Here is a 23947-nt window from a genome sequence, read left to right on the forward strand (position 1 = left end):
CCTCTCCTCCCCCCACCCCCTGGGGTGGGGTGGCCATGCCACCATCCATTTTCCTCCATCTCTTCCTGAGATCTTGGGTATTCACACACACATGCCTGGTGTGATTTTTAGACAGCAGGGCCCATGACTCAAACCACTGTTGGTCATGTGGGAGTTCAGCACCTCAGCCACTGTGCCACCTGCTGGCGCCAATGTATCTATCTTATCTGAAATGCTCTATTCTTTTTAGTTGGAAGAGTTAAATAATTACATTTAATAACCAATAAATCATCATCAATAACAGAATTTGCTATTAATTTGAAATTAGTTTTTATTAGATTAGACCACATAAAGTTGCTATTATCCAACATCTTAATGTTTTTACTGAATTTTTTCTTCCTTACAATGAAAGAGTCAGAATAATGGTTAAAAGTTTGGGTTTAAGCATACTAGTGAATTTATTAATTAGTACTCCTAGTTTACATGAATTGCTCTTGCATTCCTAGCCCACTACATTTTCAAATACTATCTTATATACTATGAACATCATGAGTTTTCTGGGGTAGGAATTATTATCCCCTTTTTCTAAGCAAGGAAATCAAATTGAATGATTTTTTTCAAAGATCACACAACTATTAAAAGTCAAAGCTGGTATAAGTATTTACTGATAATTTCACCATGCTGGCTTTTATAGGGCTTTTAAAATAGCTGTTCGGAGGCAAAAATATTTTACATTGATGGCATTGAATTAACATTATTCTTTAGAAAGCCTCCTTTTTATTTGTCATTAGTTTCTGTAATAGTCAACATTTAATTAGCAATCAGTATGTACCCTAACTATATATCTATACCCCCCTTGTATGATCCGTGCAACAACTCCTTGACATTGGCATTCTTATTATCCTTCCTTTATAGACAAGAAAACTAAAAACCAGGAGATGTGATGAATAGTGATCATTTCCTAGATTAGTGCTCTTACAGGCAGAACTAACTACATCATTTGCAGAACCCAATGTATAAGGAAAATATGGCTTCTGTGTTCAAAAATTATTGAGAATCTCAATTAACAATGTGATATTAGGGACTGGACATTGGTGTCACAGCAAAACACAATACCCTGTAAAGCAGATCCACACGGGAAGTGGCCAATTCACATCGGAGACCTCACCCACTACTCCAGGAACACTTGTGCCCATGACCCAGTTGACTGATTCTGGGGGGTCATCACAGCATCAAGACTCAGTTGGAATGCTGTATCTCTGTCTGTCTGTTTCTGTATCTCCCTTACTCACAGAATAAATAAATGAGCTTTAAAAAAAAATCATAGTAGGAACCAGGAGGAGGCATAGTACTAACATATCTGGACCCACATGGGAAAGATTCTAGATTCGTGCCCTAGGACTCTGAGGATATTGAACTGCTGAAACTAGAGGTGGATAACTGCTTAGAGACCCTATTGGGAAACCTCTTTCTCATGCAAGAAATAAAATAATAATAAAAAAAGAAAGAATGTGACATTTGAGCCCTAAATCAAGTATGTGACTCTGAGCATGAACCCTGTGAGACTGTACAGGTGACATGCCCATGACAACGGCCTTTCCACAGGGCCTGCACCCTGAGTCTGGCCTAGTCAATGTGCAATTAACCTCATGTGGGCCTGCAAAAAGCCTCATGATATGGAACATAAAAAAAAAAAAACAGAATTACTAGACACCTTGCATTAAGAGTGTTTCAGAAACACTTTAGTTTTCAGCTGAGAGCATCTTGAGGCACTGAGATCCTTCGTGAGATGGGACTTGAGAAGGGACCAACCCTATGAGTCCCAGTCCAGACTACTTCTACCATGAAAAGAGAAGTATAGACCACTTTTGGTTTTATCAGTCGAGAGTGAGATGGTATTTTGGAAACTAAGAGAAGAAAGAGGAAGCACTGGGGAACTCCCACCCCACCACAATCAGGAAACACCCTCACCTTTGTCTTTCTTGATAATGGTAGTGGAAACTTGTGAAATATATTCATGTGCTTTTGTTGCTTAGTGGTCCATGTTAATTTATGTCTGAAATTAACAAGCCTGGTTATGCAAATATTTTTGCCCACTTAAAATTATAGGCAAAAAAAATGATATTTTGGGTTTTCTTCCATTCAAAACTAGAAAGAGCTGCATTTCTAGAAAATAGGTGTCATTAACTCTTGAACTATATTATGGATATCCAGGGTGTGGTCATTCAATCTCATAGACAGTCAAGAGCAGGTGCTTTTAGAATCAAAGTATATAGAATTAAACTCTAATCTTTCTCCTTATTCTATGACCTTGAGAAAATTAATTAACCTCTTTGAGCCTCAGCTTTTTAATCTGTAAAATAAGAAAAAAAAAATTACACTAGTAACTGGGCCAGAAGGTACCATGTACCATGGTGGTTAAGATGCTGGATTCTACAAAGCCAACTTCATGGATCAAGTCATGGACATAAGGGCTTGAAAAATACTCCAGAGGCATATGTGTTCATGCCCAAAACCCTGAAAGTAGGTAAGAGAAAGGACTGTGTGTGGCCATCCCCCCAGGGAGTGATTTCTCACTTTCCCTCTCTAGCTGTCTGTCTGTGTCCAGCAATCACACACAGCAAAAATCTAAAATAATAATAATACCCTCAGAGGGTTATTACAGACAGTCAGTGCATAAATGTGCTTAGTGTATCAGAACAACTCAACTAATTACAGAGCTATTATTTCATATAACTATACATACATTTCATACATAAGTATGTATACATAATAAACACATTTATATTGTATACATCTGTACATTTATAAGTATATGATTTATAGAGAAACTTCTAAGTATATAATACATGTGTGTATATATAGTATTATTCAAAGTTTCTGAGTTTTAAGCTCTCAGATATTAGTGAAGAGGAAATGGTTGGATAGGAGGATAATCGTGATAGAGATTCTTTTTTGGATTTCTGCCTGTCATTGCTAACTCAACATTCAGCTTCTGTGGCACTCAAATTGAATTACTACTGTCTGTACACCTTGGAACTTTATCAGCGTAATCCTTATGCTTCACATCAAGCAGATCAAATGTTTACTTGAATATATATCTAATGTAAGCCTAGAAAAAGTCAGGTCTGTTTCCTGTCTGAAATGGTGGGGCTGTGTTTCCAGGTGCGTTTTAAAGCCTTGATTGGAGTATATAAATTTCCATCTACCCAGGTTATCTTACTAAGCACCTCTCTCCCTAATCCCTAGCCATCTGATGCATTTTATTTTTATGTATCTTGATTTTAGAAAATAAAATGAAAAAAAAAGCTCTAGCATCTTTTTGCTAGTAAACCGACAAAGTGTATATCCAGAGTTTCCTCCTAAATTATAGTTTCATATTTCTTTCCAAGTTATTGATAACAAGCTTAGTTATTATATGCCCAATTCGGTGTTTACCAACAATTGTAAATTTAAAAACTAAGAGTAAGCAAAAGCAACTGTGGTAGCATAGACAGCTTTTGCAAGTGCAGCTGGAAAGTCCCAGCGTCTCACAGGAAATAATTCTATTATCTCAAGCTATTCTGGCAAGCCTTGGAGGAAGATAGAAAGCCACAAGTACAAAACCTTGCCAAGTCTGTGGAAAAGCATGTACACAGTAGGAGCCTATTTGATCTAGAATAATCCCTTCACTGGAGGTGCTACAGAGCTTTGAGTATATTTTGAGTATTTCCAGTATGTATGCAAAAATTATCCTCTGCACAGGTACCAATAGGTAGCTACAGAACCTGGCCCACACAAGGCACAGGACACCCCCACCTATGCAAAGATACCCCCTGAGAAAAACCCTGGACACCTACTCCCAGATAAGCCCCCACCTAGTCACAGGCAGGTTGTCATTCCTCCCGGGCAGTCGGTCACACTGTTTGTGGAGTGTGTTCTTTGTCTAATAAACTTTCTCTGACTACTGATTTCTGATTAGCTCTCAAATTCTTTCCCTCATGCAGTCATGAGCACTCTCATGAGGAAGGGTCTGCCTAGCCCCCTCCCCAGCAACACAACTGTGTAGCTAACATGAACAGTGTTTGCCATTCCATATTGTCTAAACATGCAAACACATATGAAAATGAGTGATGTGTGTCTGTTTGGGAAGTGGATGAAATAAGTTTGTCAGTAATTGTTTCAGAATCTATTTGTTCAGTATGTTTTCTGTGAAATGTGTCATTTGTTTTGTGTCTCCACCTTGTAGAAGTTCCTCTATGTGAACATCTCTAGCTTAGAGGTTTTAACTGAATAAATTATTCCTGGGCTTTTGAATTATTCATCTCAAATACCCATGATATGCAAATCAAACTGCACTAACCATGTCCAGCAGCACAGCACCGGGTCAGAACTGCATCCCGGGTGCTGATGAAGAGTTTCTGTCACGGGAGCAGGACTTCCAACAGAATGGTAAGTTGTACTGCAGCTCACAATCTCCTAGATTTTCTGCTGGGGTCTTCTTTTAAAAGTGGCCTGTGATTAATTTGGGTTTTGAGTAATGTGTAAGTGAACTTCTTGGAAGTAAATGTAAAATAACAAAATAAACTAAAAGGAAGTCATCATTTTTACCTATACATTGATTTTACATCAAGTTAAATTTCTTGTTTTAATTGCCAAATATTAAATTTTGTTTAAAAGAGTTTATTATATTTGCTAATATCTCAGTAACTTATACTGCAAAAAAAGTAGTAATTAGACTGAATAGTTACTATTAAGAAGACATAACTATGGAAAACTAGTAAAGTTCTTATATCATATGTAACTAATATGTATGAATTCTCATGTTTAGAAAAATGTCTTAAGGGGTATTCTAAGACATTCTAAAAATTAAATTTAACATTTATATGTGTTAAAATGACATCACTCAAGAATATAATTCATTAAGGAAAAATATTAAAGTGCAGACACTACCTTCCCTTCCAGAGCTTTTAATAATTTGTGAGATATTCTTAAGGAAATTAATAAACATGATTTGATATCAGACTTGTTTTTTAGTACTCCAGATTCTGGTGTAATTTATAGATATGTGACATTAAGTTTATCAGTACAATAAATATTACTATATCTTTTCATTGTGGATTTTTTTTATTCTAGTTGTGTAATGATGCAAAAGCACTTTGTTAATAAACATCCTCTTGTTACTAGTAAATTTACCTTATAGTAGCAGTTAAAACTTAAAATTTCACAAATGTTCTTTATTAATTGTGATTATATGGAAACAATTTAAGCTAAAATGATAAAATATATATTTTTAAATTTGTTTCAAAAATGTACATTTTGAAAAGATGGAATAAAGTGAATAAAACATTCTCTTATTAAAATAAATACTACGGATATGCTTATGTGAATAAAATAGATAATATTTCTCATTCAATAATCTAAGAGGTTTAGATTTGGTTTTGGTCTGGGAACTAATGATTTTGTTCCCATTGCTAACATATTTTTTTAAAATCTGTTAAAATAATCAAATTGGGTATAAACTATTTATCACTACTTCAATTTCCTAAAAATAAAAATAAAACCACTACAAAGTGGAAGAAGAAATACTGATTTTTCATGGAATATTTCCATGTCAATTGGGAGTTTTGTGTAACAAAACTACTTACTTCATAATGTCTCGAATTTTGATGAGCAATCTAAGAATACACTCAACTACTACCCAATTTGGAATATAATATCCTCAAAATACCTAAAAGTCCTGGTGAAGTTAAACTGGCATGTAAACATTGACAATCTACCTTCTTAAAAATCACAATTTTTTAAATTTATTAATATGATGGGCTTAGGAAAAAAATTAAGAATGAAAGAAATGTATCAAAGAAACAGATAAATATCATAAAAACGATTACTTCGTTCTTATAAACATAAATTCAAATAAATGTTAAAGCATTGAAGTGTATCCAGAAATTAGGAGTAGCTTATTTGTTTATAATTTTTACTCCTTAGTTTTGACTGTAGTTTTTGAGAGCCACACAGTTAACATTTCGTTTCCCTCAAAGAATAAAACACCCACTGCATGAGAAGCAGAACAAACATAACTATCTGGTCACTCATTTTTCTTAGTCCAGTCCTGGTGTTCTGCATCCCTACTACTTCTCTATATTCCCTACCCTCTTGGACTATTGGAAGGTTCCTAACTTGCTGAGTGGTTGTCATTGGTAATCTGGCTTTTAGTTGCATGAATCTTCATGGCTATATTTTCCTTCCATAGCAGTCAAATTTTTCTGCTTTACATAAACTATTACATTAACTGTAGACACAAATCAGTACTTAACCAGAAAAGGAAGAAATTCAAAAATGTAAAAAGTGATTTTTTTTTGTCTCAAGGAAACTATTCTATTATCTTAATTTTCATCTGAGTGTGTGCATCAATTTTTGAGTACCTCCAAAATTACCAGCAGGTCTAGACCTGTACCCTGAAGAACTCAAAAGTTTAAAACTTGAACAAAGACTGACTAGGCCACAAGGGAGTTTGCAAATAGAGAAAGAAAGAAGGGAAACGAGATCATCAGGTTATAGAAATAAAGAAGTGCTTCCTGAAATTGTGAAATTGAAAGGTGCTAAAAATGAAGTTAATAATAATGAAAATGATCATTGATCTAAAAAACGAAGTTTCAGAACCAGCAGTTGGTGTAATTGCTATGTCGCTGGACTCCCATTTAGTTAACCGTGGTTCGCGTTCTGGACCTGGTGGCTTAAACTTACGCCGGGTGCTTGTGCCTGCATGCCCAAGATCCCAAGAAGAGAATGGAGAAGAAGGAATTGCAGTGTGGCTATCCCCTCCGGGGGATGATTTCTCACTTTCTGTCTCTCTGTCTCTCTCTATCTCTGGCAAGTGCACACACCCTATGGTAAAAAAAATAGAAAAAAATTCAAAAAAAAGGAAGTTTCATTTTAAACATTCACTGACTTTTTTGCTTTATTTATAGGAATTTTAATTTTTAACTCTACTAAATACAAGCTGACTTTGGTAGGAAAACAATAATAACAAAAACAGAAAACCCAAATAAATCAAAAGGAGAAAGGACATAATAGAAAATATCTGGAATTTCATGATTATTAATAAAATTATTAATAGATATCTTTTTAGACTTTCTAGACTTCATGTTTATTAGTTTCAGATGTAAGTTCTTAATTAAATGCCTTAATTTAAAAAATTGATCCTAAAAGATAGGTATTCAATTTTACCTTATATACATAGTTTCTAAATCACAGTTACCACTACTATAATTGTCAATTTTTAATATCTATTTTATTATATATAGTGCCATTTTTTATAGTGAAATATAGCAATGGACTTAATTTGATAGATTTACTATTCTTCTGAGGTTTGAGGAAATCTTTATATAAATGCCATATAAACAGTAAGGTGTTTATATCTATCTCTTCACTCAACAACATTAACAGACCACCTACTGTCTGCTAACCACTGTGCCAGACATACAAGATAATGAGTAGGACAACATTGTGAGAAATGTTAAGAAGTTTAGTGCACAATGACAGCATAATTGGGAGGACCTGCTTTAGGTCAAAGAGTCTATTTGAGAGAACCTACATTTAAATTGAGGTCTGGCCTAACCATAGTGGCTCAGCAGTAATGCAAAGCTCTGCAATGCTGGAAGCCACATGGAAGATCAGAGTTCAGTTTCCAGGTCTACCTGTACACACTGAGGTACATGTGTGCCTAAGATCTGGCTGGTGGGGGAGGTGGGATGAGGGTAGGGGATGGATGACAACTTCCTGTTGAAGATGCTTGTCTTTCTTTCTCTCTCCATCTTTATCTCTTTGTCTCTGTCATTCTCATGAAATAAATAAAGTTAAAAAAAATAATGAAAATGACCTGAAGCCAAAATTCTCATGAAATAAATAAAGTTAAAAAAAAAATGAAAACCTCCTAAAGTCAGAAAGATGTAAAAGAAAAGTAGCTGTAAGAGTAAACATGAGGGTAGATTCCATGGCATACCGGTTAAGGGACCAAATCTCACATGGTCTACATTGGTTCAAATCCTAGCCTCAGTGGCTTGAAAAATGTGCTGGGCATGTATGCTTGTGTGCCCCGAATCCTGACAGGATCGAGAAATGGAGAAGGAATTGTGGTGTGATCACATCGTATAGGGAGATTCTCTCTCTCTCTCACTCTCTCTCTCTCTTACTACCTATTCAGGACAGTGCATATACCCTCTGGCAAATTAAAGAAAGAGAAAGTATTCAATAGGCCAGGTGTCACAGGAGGACATTAATAGAAAGGACTCTGGATAAAACATGAAATAATGTGATTGATTTTAATATGGAGTAGCAGGACCAGCAGGTTGCATGGTGGTTAAGGGCGCCGGACTCCCACATGGCCGACCATGGTTTGAGACCTGGACCTGGTGACTTGCTTTCTTACTACCCCCATCCCCAGACTGTCTGTCTCTCTTTGGTCAAATTTTAAAATAATAATAATAATAAAATTAAATTAAATAAATAATTCTTTTTTAAAAAATAAATATGGAGTAGCTTGAAATATAGAAATATTTCTCATTGGTCGATAATTCTTGCTCATAGGGGCTTTATACATGCTGTGGCACTGAGGAATGCTGGTAGTTAACCTGAAAATCAGAGAAAGATGTCATGATTTTTCCAGATTTCTTTAGAGAAGAGTGTACCAAGCACATGAGATAGAGCTCAATCTCTGTGAAGAGATTTCAGTGAAGAGATTTAGACATAGGGGACTACGTATTAGAAAGACTCAGCATTTAGAGGACAAGGAGAAAGATGAAGAAGTGGGAGAGCAATATTCAATGAGGTTTAAGTGGAATTCAGGGGCCATGTCATACAGGAAGCCCTCACTGAGGTCTTTAGCCTTTGGCCTTAGACAAAGAAAAATCATTTTAACAGTTATTATTAAAAGGATTAATATGATCAGTTTTTCAAGATTATTTGGCTATCAGGGCAAAGATGAATTGAAGGAGTCAGAGAAGATATGAAGATTCAGTAGCAGGATATGACACAGTACAAGATAGAGGATGATGACCTGGATGAGAATAATGATGAGAGAGATGGAACAATAGTGATGAATTAGAAAATTTCCAGATATTATAGTTAACAGGGCTTGAGAGTTCATTCATTTTTGGAGTTCAATTATAGATAACTTCAAGTATCTGTACTTCAAGTATCTAGGTTTCTGAGATGAGTACCTGAGTAAGATGGTGGAACCCTTTACCAAGATAGGTGGATGTGCTGACTAAGAAAGCAGAAGAGTTTCATATAGGATCCTGGAAGCATAGGTACCTATCAGAACTCAATTAATGGCAGTAAGTATAAATAATTAGAGCTTAGAAGAAAAGTCTGGGATGGAAATCTAGGAGTTGCTGATGTATGGCTTAGCATTAAAGCTTGAGAATTAATGACATCATCCAGGCAGAGTCCTTATGAAGAAGGAACTCAACACTAAACTTTTAGGAACTTGACATTTAATGACTGAGCCACAAAAGAGCCTAAAAAGAACAACAGGGAGAAAGAAGGAAAACTAGCTGTCTGTCATGCCACAGAAAACAAAAGTGTTTCCAGAACTCATGTTATGAAGAGCAGCTGGGAAGTCAACTAAGAACACTAGTAAGAAATGGCCATGGGTATATGCAGTGATGGGTCAGAAGTCAAATTGGAGCAGGTTGGAAAGAGAGTGGGTGTCAGAAAATCAAAACACTTAGTGAGACAGCTCTTTGCAAAACTTAAGCTAAGAAGAGTAAAGGAACATGCAAAACGAGGAAGAGTCGACTGCTCTTGTGTTTAACACAAGCATGCTAAATGCTGATGAAAAAAAATTCAGTTGAGGTGAAGAAAACAGACAGTCAAAAAGACAAAAGAGAGAGCAAAGTGAATAGCCTAGTAATCTTAAGAGTTTGGGAATTAGATGGACCTAATTGAGTAAGCCCACAAGTGATCTCTGTTTCAGTGAACCTGAGGACACCACCACTAGCTAATGATGAGTAGGGAAAAGAGTAAGTGGATGAAATTGGAAACAAACTTCAAAAAATATAGTTAATATAATAATTTTAGCAGCAGGACCAGATACCCTCAAAGATCGAGTGAAGCCAACCTGCTCGGTTCTTCCACCGCGTTCATGTGGCTGCTGCCTGAGAATGTCCCCAGACAGCTTCATCTAGAGTTGGACTTAGTGGCAGGTTGCCATGGAAAGACTTGAGAGATTCCAAGGAATTTAGGATGTTTTCAAGTGACTAAAACCAACTTCTCAAAATACTGAATTTATTATCTCCATAATTCCATCACTTATTTCCATAAATAAAGCAGTCTCAAAATAAGATTGCAGTTAATCTTTAATTGAAGTCCATCACTTGAATCTGAAAAAGTAGATGAGTTCTCTAAATGTCTTCATCACACGCATTCTTCCCAGAAAAAAGCAATTCAGGGACATTTATTCATATATTTGTCTTATTCCCCAACCAAAGTATTATATTGAAAGGAATCATGTGGTTTATACCTAATACTCAGAAGCCTATTTGACAAGGAGATTTTGAGAGAATTTTATTTTCAACCTTACTTTTCTCACTAAATATAAGGATTTAAGGTATTCATGAGGAAGATCTTTTACTAGATGTCTGACCTCAGTAAATATTATGGTGTGAATATTGATGTCTCCCCAAAATTCATATGTTGGAACTTAAAAGCATTACGAAGTGGGATGTCTTAGAAAGTGATTAAGTCATGAGGATTCTGTCCTTGTGGATGGAATCAGTGCTCTTCTAAAAGAAGTTGAAAGAAATTGCCTTCTCTCTTTCACCAGTGCCATGAAGACACAGCAAAAGACTTCGTCTCTGGAGCAAAGGGTGACCCCTATCCAGACACTGAGTGTGCCAATGCCTGACCTTTGACTTCCCAGTCTATGAACCTGTGAGAAATAAATGTCTATTATTCACAAATTACTCAGTCTCCAGTAATTTTCTATAGCAGGGACAGACTATGACAAGATATTTAAATTTCTGAGCTTCACTGAGCTTCATGTGTCAAGTGAGTACAGTTACTCTTCACCTGATGTCACTATGAGTATGAGCTATGGAAAGTGACAGAGTGCCTAGTGTACTACAAGCCTCCAATAAATAGTGTACAGTGTTATTATTACTAAGATTTTCAGTGTTGTATTTTAAATTTTTAAAAATTGTTTTAAAACTAGAGTTGTAGTTTACAAATTTAATAAAATAAGCAACTTTTTTTTTTTACAATATAAAATAGTTAAAAGATAAGAAACAGTGAGATTGGGGTTCTGACAATTTCTATTTCCCTTTCTAGGTTAGGATTTATTCAACTTAACTCCGCAGAATCTGTTGACTTACGATATGATGGTGAACATGGTAGGTTCTGGAGACAAAAGCGAATTAGACTTCCCCCTTCACTTACTTTACACTTCATTTTTGGTTCTTTAATATGTGTCAAATCTTTTTTTTTTTTTTTGGAGAGGTTTTCGCTATAGGGCGCGTGCGCTTGCCAGACAGACAGACATAGAGACAGAAAGCAAGAAATCACCCCCCAGGGGGGATGGTCACACTGCAATCTCTTCACCTCCATTCTCCTCTCGGGATCTTGGGCACGCACACACACGCACCTGGCGTGAGTTTTAAGCCACTGGGTCCAGGATGCGAACCATGCTCAACTATGTGGGAGTTCAGCGGCATAGCCATTACGCTAACTGCTGGTTCCCAATATGTGTCAAATCTTCATGTGTGCTTCCAATTCTGTCTTTCAATGTGTTCTTTCTTATGTCTACATTCTTCCTCCCTGTATAGATATGATTCTTTCCCTCTCTTCATAAGGGTTTCTATTTAAATGTCATTTCAGAGCAAAACATCTCATTGGTCACTAGGTATAAAGAGTAACTGGCACCTTGTGTCCCAAAACTCTCTCACACTTACCCTTCATGGTTTTTATTCATAGAACTTATTACGGCATTATTTCCTTGTATATTTCCTTATTTTTCAAATTGTTTGAGATTAGAAACTTAATTTTACTTAACGCTGTTATCAACCGTGCCTAGCACATATTTGAAAGGTAAATTAATAAATATTTGTTAGAATGATATATTCATGATATATATATATATATATACATACACACATATATGCAAATACATATATAGTCCTTCCTAATGTAACCTAATCTGCATAGGTCATGTTTCAAAATTTGTTTAATCATTATGTTTTGCAGTTTTGTCCTTAGTTACTGTCTAATGTTTCATCCTTCTATTTTCTCTCTCTTCTTTAGGCACGGAATACAACTTGCCCAAACTGGGTGGCAGCAGAGGCTGCCCTGGAAAAATACTACCTTCCCATTTTTTATGGGACTGAGTTCATTGTGGGAATCCTTGGGAATACCGCTGTGGTGTTTAGCTATCTCTTCTGTCTGAAGAACTGGAACAGCAGCAACATCTACCTCTTTAACCTCTCTATCTCCGACTTGGCGTTTTTGTGCACCCTTCCTCTGCTGATGAGAAGTTATGCCGATGGCAGCTGGGTATATGGAGACATGCTCTGCATAGGCAACCGATATGTACTCCATGCCAACCTCTACACCAGCATTCTTTTCCTCACCTTCATCAGCATCGATCGGTACTTGCTCATGAAATATCCTTTCCGGGAACATCTTGTGCAAAAAAAAGCCTCTGCTGTTTTAATCTCTTTGGCCATTTGGGTTTTAGTAACCTTAGAGCTACTACCCATCCTGCCTTTGATAAATCCTGTTATAACGAACAATGGCACTAGCTGTAATGATTACGCAAGTTCTGGGGACCCAAGATACAACCTCATTTACAGTATGTGTCTAACCTTGTTTGGCTTCCTCATCCCTCTCTTTGCGATGTGCTTCTTTTATTTTAAGATGGTTCTCTTTTTAAAGCAGAGGACTAGGCAGCTTACCACCGCTCTGCCCCTTGAAAAGCCTCTCAATTTAGTCATCATGGCAGTGGTGATCTTCTCTCTGCTTTTTACGCCCTACCATGTCATGCGGAATGTGAGGATCGCTTCACGCCTGGGGAGCTGGGAACGCTACGGATGCTCTCAGGCTGTCATCAACTCTTTGTACATTCTGAGTCGGCCTCTAGCCTTTCTGAACAGCGTCATCAACCCCCTCTTCTATTTCCTTATGGGAGATCACTACAGGGATATGTTGATGAGTAAACTGAGGCAGCACTTTAAATCCCTTACATCTTTTAGAAGATAAGCTCATGAATTCATATCTTTATTCCAGAAGAATGGGATGTTTGTGAAACTGATTGTTATGCCTTTTCAGCTATAAGCTAGACTTTGTTTTAACTCACAGTTGTAAAACAGGGAAGGTCACTGATCTCTCTCTGGTTTGAAGACAAATAATACCCAGAGAATGAGAAAGGAAGGGGATGAGAAGACTGTATTGGCGTCTCCACCTACAATGAAAGGAGTGGGACCAGCACTCTCTGATGTGTGAGCTTGTGAGTCCTAGGTTTTATGAGACCTTCTTCATCCATGGAAAGGATGTAGAAGATTAAATAGCAAGCCGTCTTCGTTTAATCACTGGTCAGATGGCGAAACAAAACAAAAACAACGTTGTTTTGGCATCATAGTCTATGTTATCCTCATCAATACAACCCTAAATCTTTATGTGAGAATTGAATAGCCAAAGATTAGGTAACTATTAAATATTGTTTTCTGAAGTTGTGCTCTTGAGCAAATTTAAAGTAAACAGTAAAGGGCTAGCAGATGGCATAGTTGGTTGCATCACTGGATTCTCACATGGCTGACTGCAGTTTGAATCCCAGACCCGGTGGCTTAAAACTCATGCCAGGCACATGTACGTGCTTGCCCAAGATCCCAGGAGGAGAATGGAGGAGAAGGGACTGCAGCATGACCATCTTCTCTGGAGGATGGTATCTCACTTTCTCTGTCTCTGTCTCTCTCTGGGAAGCACACGTGCCCTAAGGTCAAAATTTTTTTCAAAACAAAAAATAAACAGTAAAAATAATGAGTAAGAAAGTAATGTAGTGAGTTCAAGGGTGTCTACAGGTTACTTTTTATATCGATCATAAATTGGGTCAAGTTACCACTTCTTAGTTCTTTTCTGCTGTATGGTATATAGTGAAAAGACTAGATTAAATAGAATTTAAAGAAACAATTCCACAAAGGCAAAGAATGAATTTCACTGTCAGGGAATTTAGTTGTAAACTGTTTTATCAAAATGTGAGAGAGATATTACAAGGATGTTTGTGAAAATTTCAATTATAGAACAACAACAACAAAAAGAATGAAAATGCCTATCAGGAAACCCAAAGCAAAATGAAACAAAAATGACTACATTGTTTTTATAATGATCGTGCCACATGTCATCTTATTAATATGATTTGACCACCAGTGCACACAAACATGTTAAAGTTCATTAACCTTGCTGCTCTTGATTAGATAGTGAATTTTAAAATAAATTAATATCATAAAGCCAGCAAATAAGAGGAAATGAAATACTAATACCAGATTTATTGAGTTGGCTTTCCGTTTTGGAGGTAAAGCCACAGTTTTTCTGTACCTCTTTTTTGTAAGTATGAGATATTTAACAAGGAAAAACTTTATCTGCAGAGCAATTCATATCTGGAGTGAATCTTATTTCTCTAGAACATTATAGAAGACCATTGAAGGAAACGTTATAAACAAAATGTACTTTATGAAATTATAGAACATAGGATTATTTATATACATATCCATTTAGATGATCTCAGAAGGGTTAGCTAGGCTCCATTCTGTACCACGAAATAAACTTAGGGGAAAAAAAGTAAGTGTTCTATTAATTTTTCTCTTTTGTCTTTTTTCTTGTTTTTTTTTTTTTTTTTTGTCTTTTGTTTCGTTTTTGCTAGAGAGTACATATATTCACCAATGAGCCCAAAAGACTGAGAGAGGAGAGAAAAGAGAAACTTAGCAATATTTAATTTAATTTTAGTTTACATTTTATGCATGAGTTTTGATTTATAAAGATGAAATTCAATTTGCTCCCTTGACTCCCATTCCAAGAAGTGGCAGAAGTAGCTTCTTTGTAATAGTGTGGTGAAATATTTTGTCAAACCATAAACTCTTACATATATCTTGTAACCTACAGGTTAAGAAATTTCATAGCACATCTCTTAATTCTTTTCTTGCTCAAAACTATAAGGTGGTAACTTAATTCTTAATAGACCAAAGGGGTCTGCACTAAATTTATAAGAGCTATTTCATTTGCTTTTTGTATCAAGTAATTATAAGACTACTCAAGAATAAATAACAGAAATTCCTTCTGGGTTTGTGTATTTTCAAGAAAAATGATGTTGGGCTTTTGTATGTTGCTTTTTAATTGGTTTTCTGGAGTCTTCAGAATGATGCTTAAACTATGTGGCCTAGCATTCTACAATCTAGATTTACCTACTCTTACAAATTTTCCCACCACTGTTGTCATAAATCATCTTTACCACCAAAGATTTTTATTTCACTTCATTATCTGAATTTTCTTCACTTTGTACACCTAGAATCTTGTGTTTGTTCTAGCACATCTGTGTACAAAAATCTAAGTATTTTTCAGTCTCTTTCACCTATCACTCTTTCTTAAAGTTTTCCCTTATATCTTCTTCTTCTCAAATCTACCTATAAGTAAAACTTTATAACATTAGGAAATCGGACTACTCTAAATACTCTTTATATTAAATACATGTTTTTTAAACCTTATACTTATTTAGACTCAAAATCAGTTTCAAGGCCTGTGAGTTGAAAAATCTGCCTAATTTTTTATTGCTTGCATAGCATCAACAAAATACTTTTAAAATTACTGTTTATTTTTAATGAGCAGCAACTTATAGAACAAATTTGAATCCAGCGTTCCTTTTGAGTGTGTATAAGCAAGATATTTTTCTGTCATCACTACTTTAATAATAAATTACATTATTTTAAATGAAAAATAAAGTATATATTCACAACCATGTGAACCAGGTATCATTTCACTATCCCTCATATTTTCCTTTAGACTTTTGAGTGTAGTTTTAATGGATATTTGAAATGTATATCTGTTAGTTCCAAATCTGGGTCAAACTAGGGTTGGTCTCTATTAATTGTTTTCTCTCTTAAATATAGGTCTCAATTTTCTGTTTCTTCTTATGTCTACTAAATTTGGCTTATATTCTATACTGTGAATAATATATTGTAGAAATTCTATATTCTGTTATGTTCCATGGAAGAGTGTTGATTCTGTTTTTATAACTGAAATCAAATTCCAAACTCTGAAATCTCAGTTCAGTTACTTTAGACTTGACTGGGCTACATGTAGTCTACCCAGGACATCCATAGTCTAGATATCAGCTAGAGATCTGAGCAGAATTTGTATACAAGATGTACTATCACCTTTCTGTGACTCTCTTTCTCAGAATAGTTCTTTAATTTTCAGCTACTGAGTTCTCCCCTGAACTCATTCTTTGCTTTGTCGTGTTTCTTTCCAAATTTTAATGACTTCATATAACATTACAAGGACTTGGTTTAAAGCTCTTGGTTTAAAACTGTTGAACAAAAATAACCAAAGCCCCAGCCATGGTGGTGCAGTCAGTAGAGTGCTGCTACGTAATACTGGAGCCATATGGGAGGCCCAGGATCAGATCCTTGGTTGAGTTAAACACTCTGGGCATGGCCTTGATCCTGGCTGGCTGATAATTGTTAGGGAAGAACATGGAATGGTGAGGTCCTGTCAAGGGTACCTCTCTTTCTCCCCTTCATGAAAGAAATAAATAAGTAAACAAGAATGCCATTCAGTGCTTTTTACTTCTAGGCATTAATCTTCTTTATGCAGCTGTTTCTTTTATTCAATTTTCAGAGCTTTCAAGTGGGTCACTTTTAAATACTGCCTAAGTTTAGATAGTTTTTTTACAAAACATATGGTTTAATAAGAATTACTAAAAATAAACAAATAAATAAGAATTACTGAGACATTACCAGGAACAGAACCTCTTTCTCCTTTAGAGGTAAGTAACTAAATAATGTAACTCTGTATCTGATAATAATGTGAAGTCCCATTTTAAGTTTTTAACTTTTAGAAAGTATAAATTTATCATCTGATTTGATCTCAGCAACATCTCATAACACAGTTTTAGGAAGACAATTCCATATTGATGGAAGGAGTTTCATCACAGGTTCACATTCTGCTTACAAGTGTAGGATATTGAACTCTTTAATCCTAAGCTACGTCATATGGTGTAGAAACCACGAGCAATGATTTCACAGCACATAACAAACTCTAGAATATGCAATGTTAGAATAGAAATGAAATGACCAACTGCATAATGTTTTTAGAAAATGAGCTTCTTTAGTAATGCATTAAGTCCTACCATACAAAACACTGTATGTTATAGTGAAAGTCTCAGAATCAATGAGTCATGATCATATTTTGTCTAGAAATTAATAGTGTGGAGGAAATTTCATTAGAAAATTTGCTCCTTAGTAACTTTCTCGTGAAAGAAGCAAAGTATCCTCCCCGAATTGCTGTATTCGTCAATTGTAGCTATGAAACAAGTGATTTGACCTGATTCCTGAAGATATGACATCATTATCCCTTTCACGTCACATTTAAATCTGTATAGACTCATACATGAAATAGGAGGGAGGGTTTTCAAAAAGTTCATGGAAAAAACTATTCATAGATTTTTATTTATTTATTTATTGTTTTGGAGAGGTTTTCGCTATAGGACGCGTGCGCTCGCCAGACAGGCAGAGAGAGACAGAGAGACAGAAAGCGAGAAATCACGCCCCAGGGGGGATGGTCACGCCACAATCCCTTCTCCTCCATTCTCCTCCCGGGATCTTGGGCACGCACGCACACGCGCCTGGCGTGAGTTCTAAGCCACCAGGTCCGGGACGTGAACTGCGGTTGACTACGTGGGAGTCCAGCGACATAGCCATTACGCCAACTGCTGGTTTCCGATTTTAATTTTTTTGCACAGAAATAAATTTTTACTTTCTATTTACCCAGTAACTTTAAAGTCCTTTCATATATAATGTTATATTTGTATGTGTGTATAGTTTACATAAATAAAAGGAACAAAAAATGTGCTGTACAAAATCATTAGCTTTGTCATGGTAACTCATTAGATCTGCCAAGAGCTTTGCCATATTGATTGTATTATCATCTTCAATATACTGATGAGGAAACAGGTTTGAAAGACTTAGTGATGGGGACCAGCAGTTGTCTTAACGGCTATGTCACTGGACTCCCATGTAGTTGACCACGGTTTGAGTCCTGGACCTGGTGACTTAAACTCACACTGGACGCATGTGTGTGTGTGTGCCCAAGATCCCAAGAGGAGAATGGAGGAGAAGGCAATGCGACATGACCATATCCCCCTGGGGGGTGATTTCTCACTTTCTGTCTCTCTTTCTCTCTCTGTCTTTCTGGCGAGCTCACGGGCTCTATAGCAAAAACCTCTCCAAAAAGGGGGAAAAAAAAGAAAGACTTAGAGATGGAATCTTTGAGGCTAGTGTAGATCTGTTTGACTCCAAAGAGACATGAACTCTCCATGATAGATGATCTCTTTTGAAATAAAGTCCAAGTGATCACCCACAATTTTAATCTACAAAGATATAATCAAGAAAGCTGTTTACAGGGGCCAGAAGGTGGCGTAGAGGTTGAGGGTGCTGGATTTCCACATGGCTGACCACGGTTCGAATTCCGAACCTGGTGGCTTGCTTTCTCACTTTCCTTCTCTCTCTCTCTCTGTTCCTCTCTGGTAAAATAAAAATAAGTAAATAAATAAATTTTAAAAAGCTAAATAAAGTAATTCTTAAAAAAAAAAAAAGAGAGAGAGAGAATTATTTTCCCCCTTTTTGGAATTTCCCCATTTTTTTTTTTTTTTTTTTTTTTTTTTTTTGGTTTTCGCCAGAGGTGTATATACTCACTGTGGGGGTGGGTGGGGCAGGGGAGGAGTAAGAGTTCCCCTTGTGGGGAACAGTCACACTGCAATTTCTTCTCCTCAATTTCTCCCTCCTTATGGGATTTTGAGTGTGTGAGTACATGTGTCCAGGGTGTTTCTCAAGCCACTGGTCCAGGATAGAACCACATAGTAGCCAAGTGGGATCAGCCACTTAACCACCATGCCACAAGCTGGTCCCAGGGCATCATTTTCAATGGGAAAAGACTAATATAAAGAAGAGAGACTTTTCATTTTTTCCCCTGAAAATAAAGTTTCCTGTTTTCTTTTTTTTCTTTTTTCTTTTTTTTTGTTGAGATTTTACTTTGGAGAATACAGAGAGTTTGAATTAATGATTGCGAATGTTAGGACTTGTCCTCTAAAGTATACTGAGTTAAAATATACCAAAAAAATGTTTAAAATATTTCACTTAAATTTATTGGTAGTAAACATTAAAATTATTATCATTGGATCAAAGAATGAGAAGATTCGTTTTTTAGAATTAACAGCAGTTCTTGAAACAACTGACATCTCAGCTTACATAAGACACACTTCCTGCGGTTTTTTAACGGATCAAAAACTAAGTGAAAATAATCTGGTATGTAAGGGAGTCAGCACATTCTGCAAGATTTATACATATATACATGAAATTATGACCTCAGTTTTAGCACTCATTGTGTCCACACTCGGGAAAAAGACCTGTGCTAGGAGAGCGTCATGTGGTTGGAGTGGACAAAGAGTTCACCAGAAGAACTCACCACTGTCCAAAACAGAGTCCAGCCAGCAAAATCAGCTTAATCTAGTCCAGGTCATGACCTTACCAAGAAGAGATTGGCAATTCTCAGTACAGTATGATGTGTGTCACTTGGATTTTTCTTCTGGCCTAAGCCCCGAGGTTCGTGTGTGAGTCCTATGGAGAGGGATAGTTGTAGGTCATTTCAAGAAGAATTGTTTCATCCAAGGCTTTGTAAAATATCAGGGTATATGTAGCATTGCTTTGTGAGCCATACCCTTCCATACATACTCAAAACGCCAAATAATTCAAACGAAAAAGAGAAGAAAGGTTTTCCCAATTTAACCTCCGAGCATCAAGGCCCTTTGAGACTCGAATGGGATGGTGTGTCGAATACTCATAGGCAGTTACAGTGGTGCCTGTGAGAGCTCATGATGTCGATCAAAGCAAAAATGGTCATCAAGAGCAAAGGAGTCAGTCCTAATTCTTCTGTTCGGCAGTTCAAGAGGATGCCAGGGAAAAGACTCTGGAATTGAAGGGAAGATGGAAGCATGAACTGTTATTGAGTGTATGTGAGACACATCTCAATGGACTTCATAAATACACTTCTGGGCAGCTTAGACATGATGAATAGGTGAAAAATAACCAAGAGAAAGCATTGGTACTCTGATTCCATTTATGTTCCTGAATTGATGGGCCTGGAAAAATGTCGACATACATATAAATGCTTGTTATGTATAGAGAGAAACATATGGACATTTAGTGCATATAAGAAGAAACGTTCGTTCACTGCAGGAATCATGTGAGAGTTTAGTTTCTATGTCATGTTTACTCATTAAACTTTGTTTATATCAAGGATTAGGGAGATGTAATAAACTCTGAGAAGTGCCTTGGGTTTTAAACATATTCAATATGACAGTAAAATTCTTATTGTGTCAACAGGTATAATTGTGTGGCAGCTTGTCATTTTTAAAACAAATCTATTTAATCAACAAATATGCTTTGTATACAAAGTGTTTGACAGAAAGGTTGCTGTTGGTTACGCTATGAATAACTATTATGTCCTGCCTTTAATTTGCTCATGGTCCGGTAGGAAAAGCTGATATGTAAACAGATATATGTAAAGTCGTGGGGGCAAAAACAGTGATAAGCTCACATTGCTAAAAGTGTAGGGGAAGGTTACTGCTTCTGGGTCCGTTAGGGAAAGGTTCCTGATTCTGGGTCAGTAGGTTAGAGAATGACTGGACAGTTATGTTAATCTTGCTGAGGGCTGGCATGGGAGGGTCGGAGCAGTAGAAGCATGTGTCAGGAAGGTGGGTGTCTGCAGGCAAACACAGCAAGGGGGCAATGTCTGTCCAGTAGTAGAGAAACAGCACACATATGCACTGCTATTCAGCTAGCTAGACAACATGCATGAAGCCATTAACCAGTTCCTAGACTGGATATTTCCCAAAGGCTTTTTATAAGAAGGTTTAAGCAGGGACCAGCAGTTTGTGTAATGGCTATGTCACTGGACTCCCATGTAGTCGACCGTGGTTCAAATCCCGGACTCGGTGGCTTAAACTCACACCGCACAGATGTGCATGCGTGTCCAAGATCCCAAGAGGAGAATGGAGGAGAAGTGATTGCGGCATGATCATCCCCCCTGGGGGGTGATTTCTCACTTTCTGTCTCTCTGTCTCTCTCTGTCTCTCTGTCTTTCTGGTGAGCATACACGCCCTATAGCAAAAACCTCTCAAAAAAAAAAAAAAAAAAAAAAATAAACCAAGGGAAGGTTTTAAGCAAAAACAGGAAATCAAATGTATGAAAAAATTGTATATATTTTGCCCTCCCCCCTTTTCTTTGCTCTGCCAGCTCTGGCATCCTTTACTCCAGCCACCTTTGTTTCTGGCATTCTCCTCCTCTCCTCCTTTTTCTCCTCCTCTTCTCCTTTTCCCTTTCTCCTCCTCCTCTCTTTCTCCTCCTTGTCCTTCTACATCTCTTTTCCTCCCATAGAGGGAAAAAAGAATGTCTAAAAAATGTCTTTCCTCTCTTGCACTCAAGAGAGAGAGACAGTGAGGGGCAAAGTCAGAAATTGCCCTCCTAAGGCGATGACCACGCTGCAATCCCTTCTCCTTCATTCTCTTCCTGAGATGTTGGGCTCACATGCACACATACCCAGTGTGATTTTCAAACAATGTATTAATCATGTATGTTGTTAGCATACATTACTTAAATTTTCTCAAGAAGAATGGACATACTTGGTTTCTCATCTGGCCTTTGGTAATTCAGAAATTATCTCATTCTTAAGAAATTCATCTTTGGGACCAGCAGATGATGTAACGGTTATGTTGCTGGACTCCCATGTGGTCAACCAAATTCCAAACCCATTCCTGGTGGCTTAAAACTCACGTGGGGCATGTGAGCATGCATGCCCAAGATCCTGAGAGGAAAATGGAGGAAAAGGGATTGCGGTGTGCCCTTCCCCGTGGGAGGGTGATTTCTCACTTTTGTGCCTCTCTCTGTCTCTCTAATGAGTGCAAGTGCCATATAGCAAAAATCTTTCTCATAAATAAATAAATAAATAAATCCATCTTCACTAAAATTGTAATCAAATGATATGTATTTCTAAGAATATTTGCTAATGATTCTAAGCAAAACACCGAGCATTTGTTTTTCAAAAATCGCAAACGTTTAACTTTATTTTGGAACAAAAAGGAAACGTCTGTTTAAAAAAGATTGTGTACATCATGATGCTAACTTTATGCAAAATGCAAAATTATTCTAAAAATAATAATTAAATTAATTTAATTAATTAAAACAGACTAGTAAAGTGGACTGCTGATGCCGCCATCGGGTAGCCTCAATATTTATCTACTCATGAGAGCTTGTTTTCTCTGGACCCTCACCTGTACTGTTTTGAAATCTCAGACAACAATAACTTGATATGTACATGTCAGTGTTTATCTTTCAGAGACAAACACTTATTCTTAGATAATGGAGAGAATGTAGTAGAATGGGTTTTACCACATCTTCACTTTTGCCCTGTTAGAGATTTATGTAGCCATATCCCTTGCCATATGACTTTACAGATGCCTCTCACTATGGGCAGAGTTTGTGTCCTCACCTGTGGACTTTGAACTTGGCCATGAAAATAGCCTGGGATGTTGGTGCTCGTGACATTAGCAGAGACTAAATTGTGCAGTGTGGTTACGTCTGGTCTCTGTGCTCCTACCGCAAGAAGAATATTACTCTAAGAAGACGAACAAACTCATGGAGCGCATTTCAATGCAAACCACATGCTCTTCCATATCATGGGGAAAGCAATGTCATTTTTGCTTCTTAGAGTTATTTTAACAGAGACGATGTCTGAAAAAATGAATGCAATTATTACAGTTAATGACATAATAAATATTTCTGAAGTTTACTACATTTATCATTTGTAAGAGATTGCATGACTCTATGAGAGTTTTAAAACCTAAGCTAAGACCATATCTAGAAATGGCCCAGAAAAATAAGGAATCAGTTTACTTTCACATATTAATAACTTGAATACTTTCATCACAGAAAGCTCAGAATGGTGAGAAAAACATTCTGTATAAAACACTAATTATCAAGCCGGTCGCTCATTATTGAGTGACATACCATGTCTATGTTGTTAACATATTCATACATCTAATCCCTAAAGCAACCTTTGAAGGTAGGTATTGCCATTTACTTTTCCAGATGAAGCAGTAAAGGATCAGAGCTCTCTACTAAACATTCCAAGTTAAGTTAAGCACCTGGAAATTTGACAGCCATTTAATCTTATTCCAAAGACAAGGTTCGTTTCTTTTTCTTTTCTTTCTTTCTTTCTTTCTTTCTTTCTTTCTTTCTTTCTTTCTTTCTTTCTTTCTTTCTTTCTTTCTTTTTATATTTAGAGAGGGATTTTTTGCTTTAGGACACATGTGCTTGCTAGAGAGACAGAAAGCCAGGAAGGTTGGCCACACTGCAATCCCTTCTCCTCCATTCTCCTTTTGGGAATTTGAGCACACACGCACATGCACCTGGAGTGCATTTTAAGTCACCAGGTCTGGGATTTGAACCACCAACAACTAACTGTGTGGGAGTCCAGCGATATAACCATTTTCCACGTTGGTCTTATACAAGTAATAACTGAAAGAACATAAATTCAAGAGAAAAAGAGCTCAGCCTGGCAAACTGGGAAGAGGCATACATATGGATAACTATTGCTTCAGAATGAATGTCTGTGTTCTCGCAAAACTCAAATGCTGAACCTAATTCTCAATGTAAGGTACCATGATCCTAGA

At 36.7% G+C, this 23947-nt stretch overlaps 1 protein-coding gene across 1 annotated transcript; it reads left to right on the forward strand.

Annotated features, from left to right (window-relative positions):
* Positions 1–4362: 4362 nt before the first annotated feature.
* On the forward strand, positions 4363–13780 carry SUCNR1 (succinate receptor 1). Its single transcript, XM_027772357.1, has 4 exons — positions 4363–4410; positions 10787–11010; positions 11290–11351; positions 12259–13780. Exons 3-4 carry the CDS (start codon positions 11337–11339, stop codon positions 13210–13212), a joined length of 969 nt encoding a protein of 322 aa, XP_027628158.1. The 5' UTR covers positions 4363–4410; positions 10787–11010; positions 11290–11336; the 3' UTR covers positions 13213–13780.
* The last annotated feature ends 10167 nt before the right edge of the window (positions 13781–23947 follow it).

The sequence above is a fragment of the Tupaia chinensis genome, unplaced genomic scaffold (assembly GCF_000334495.1).
Source record: "Tupaia chinensis unplaced genomic scaffold, TupChi_1.0 Scaffold000272_1, whole genome shotgun sequence".
In the NCBI taxonomy this organism is placed as follows: domain Eukaryota; kingdom Metazoa; phylum Chordata; class Mammalia; order Scandentia; family Tupaiidae; genus Tupaia; species Tupaia belangeri.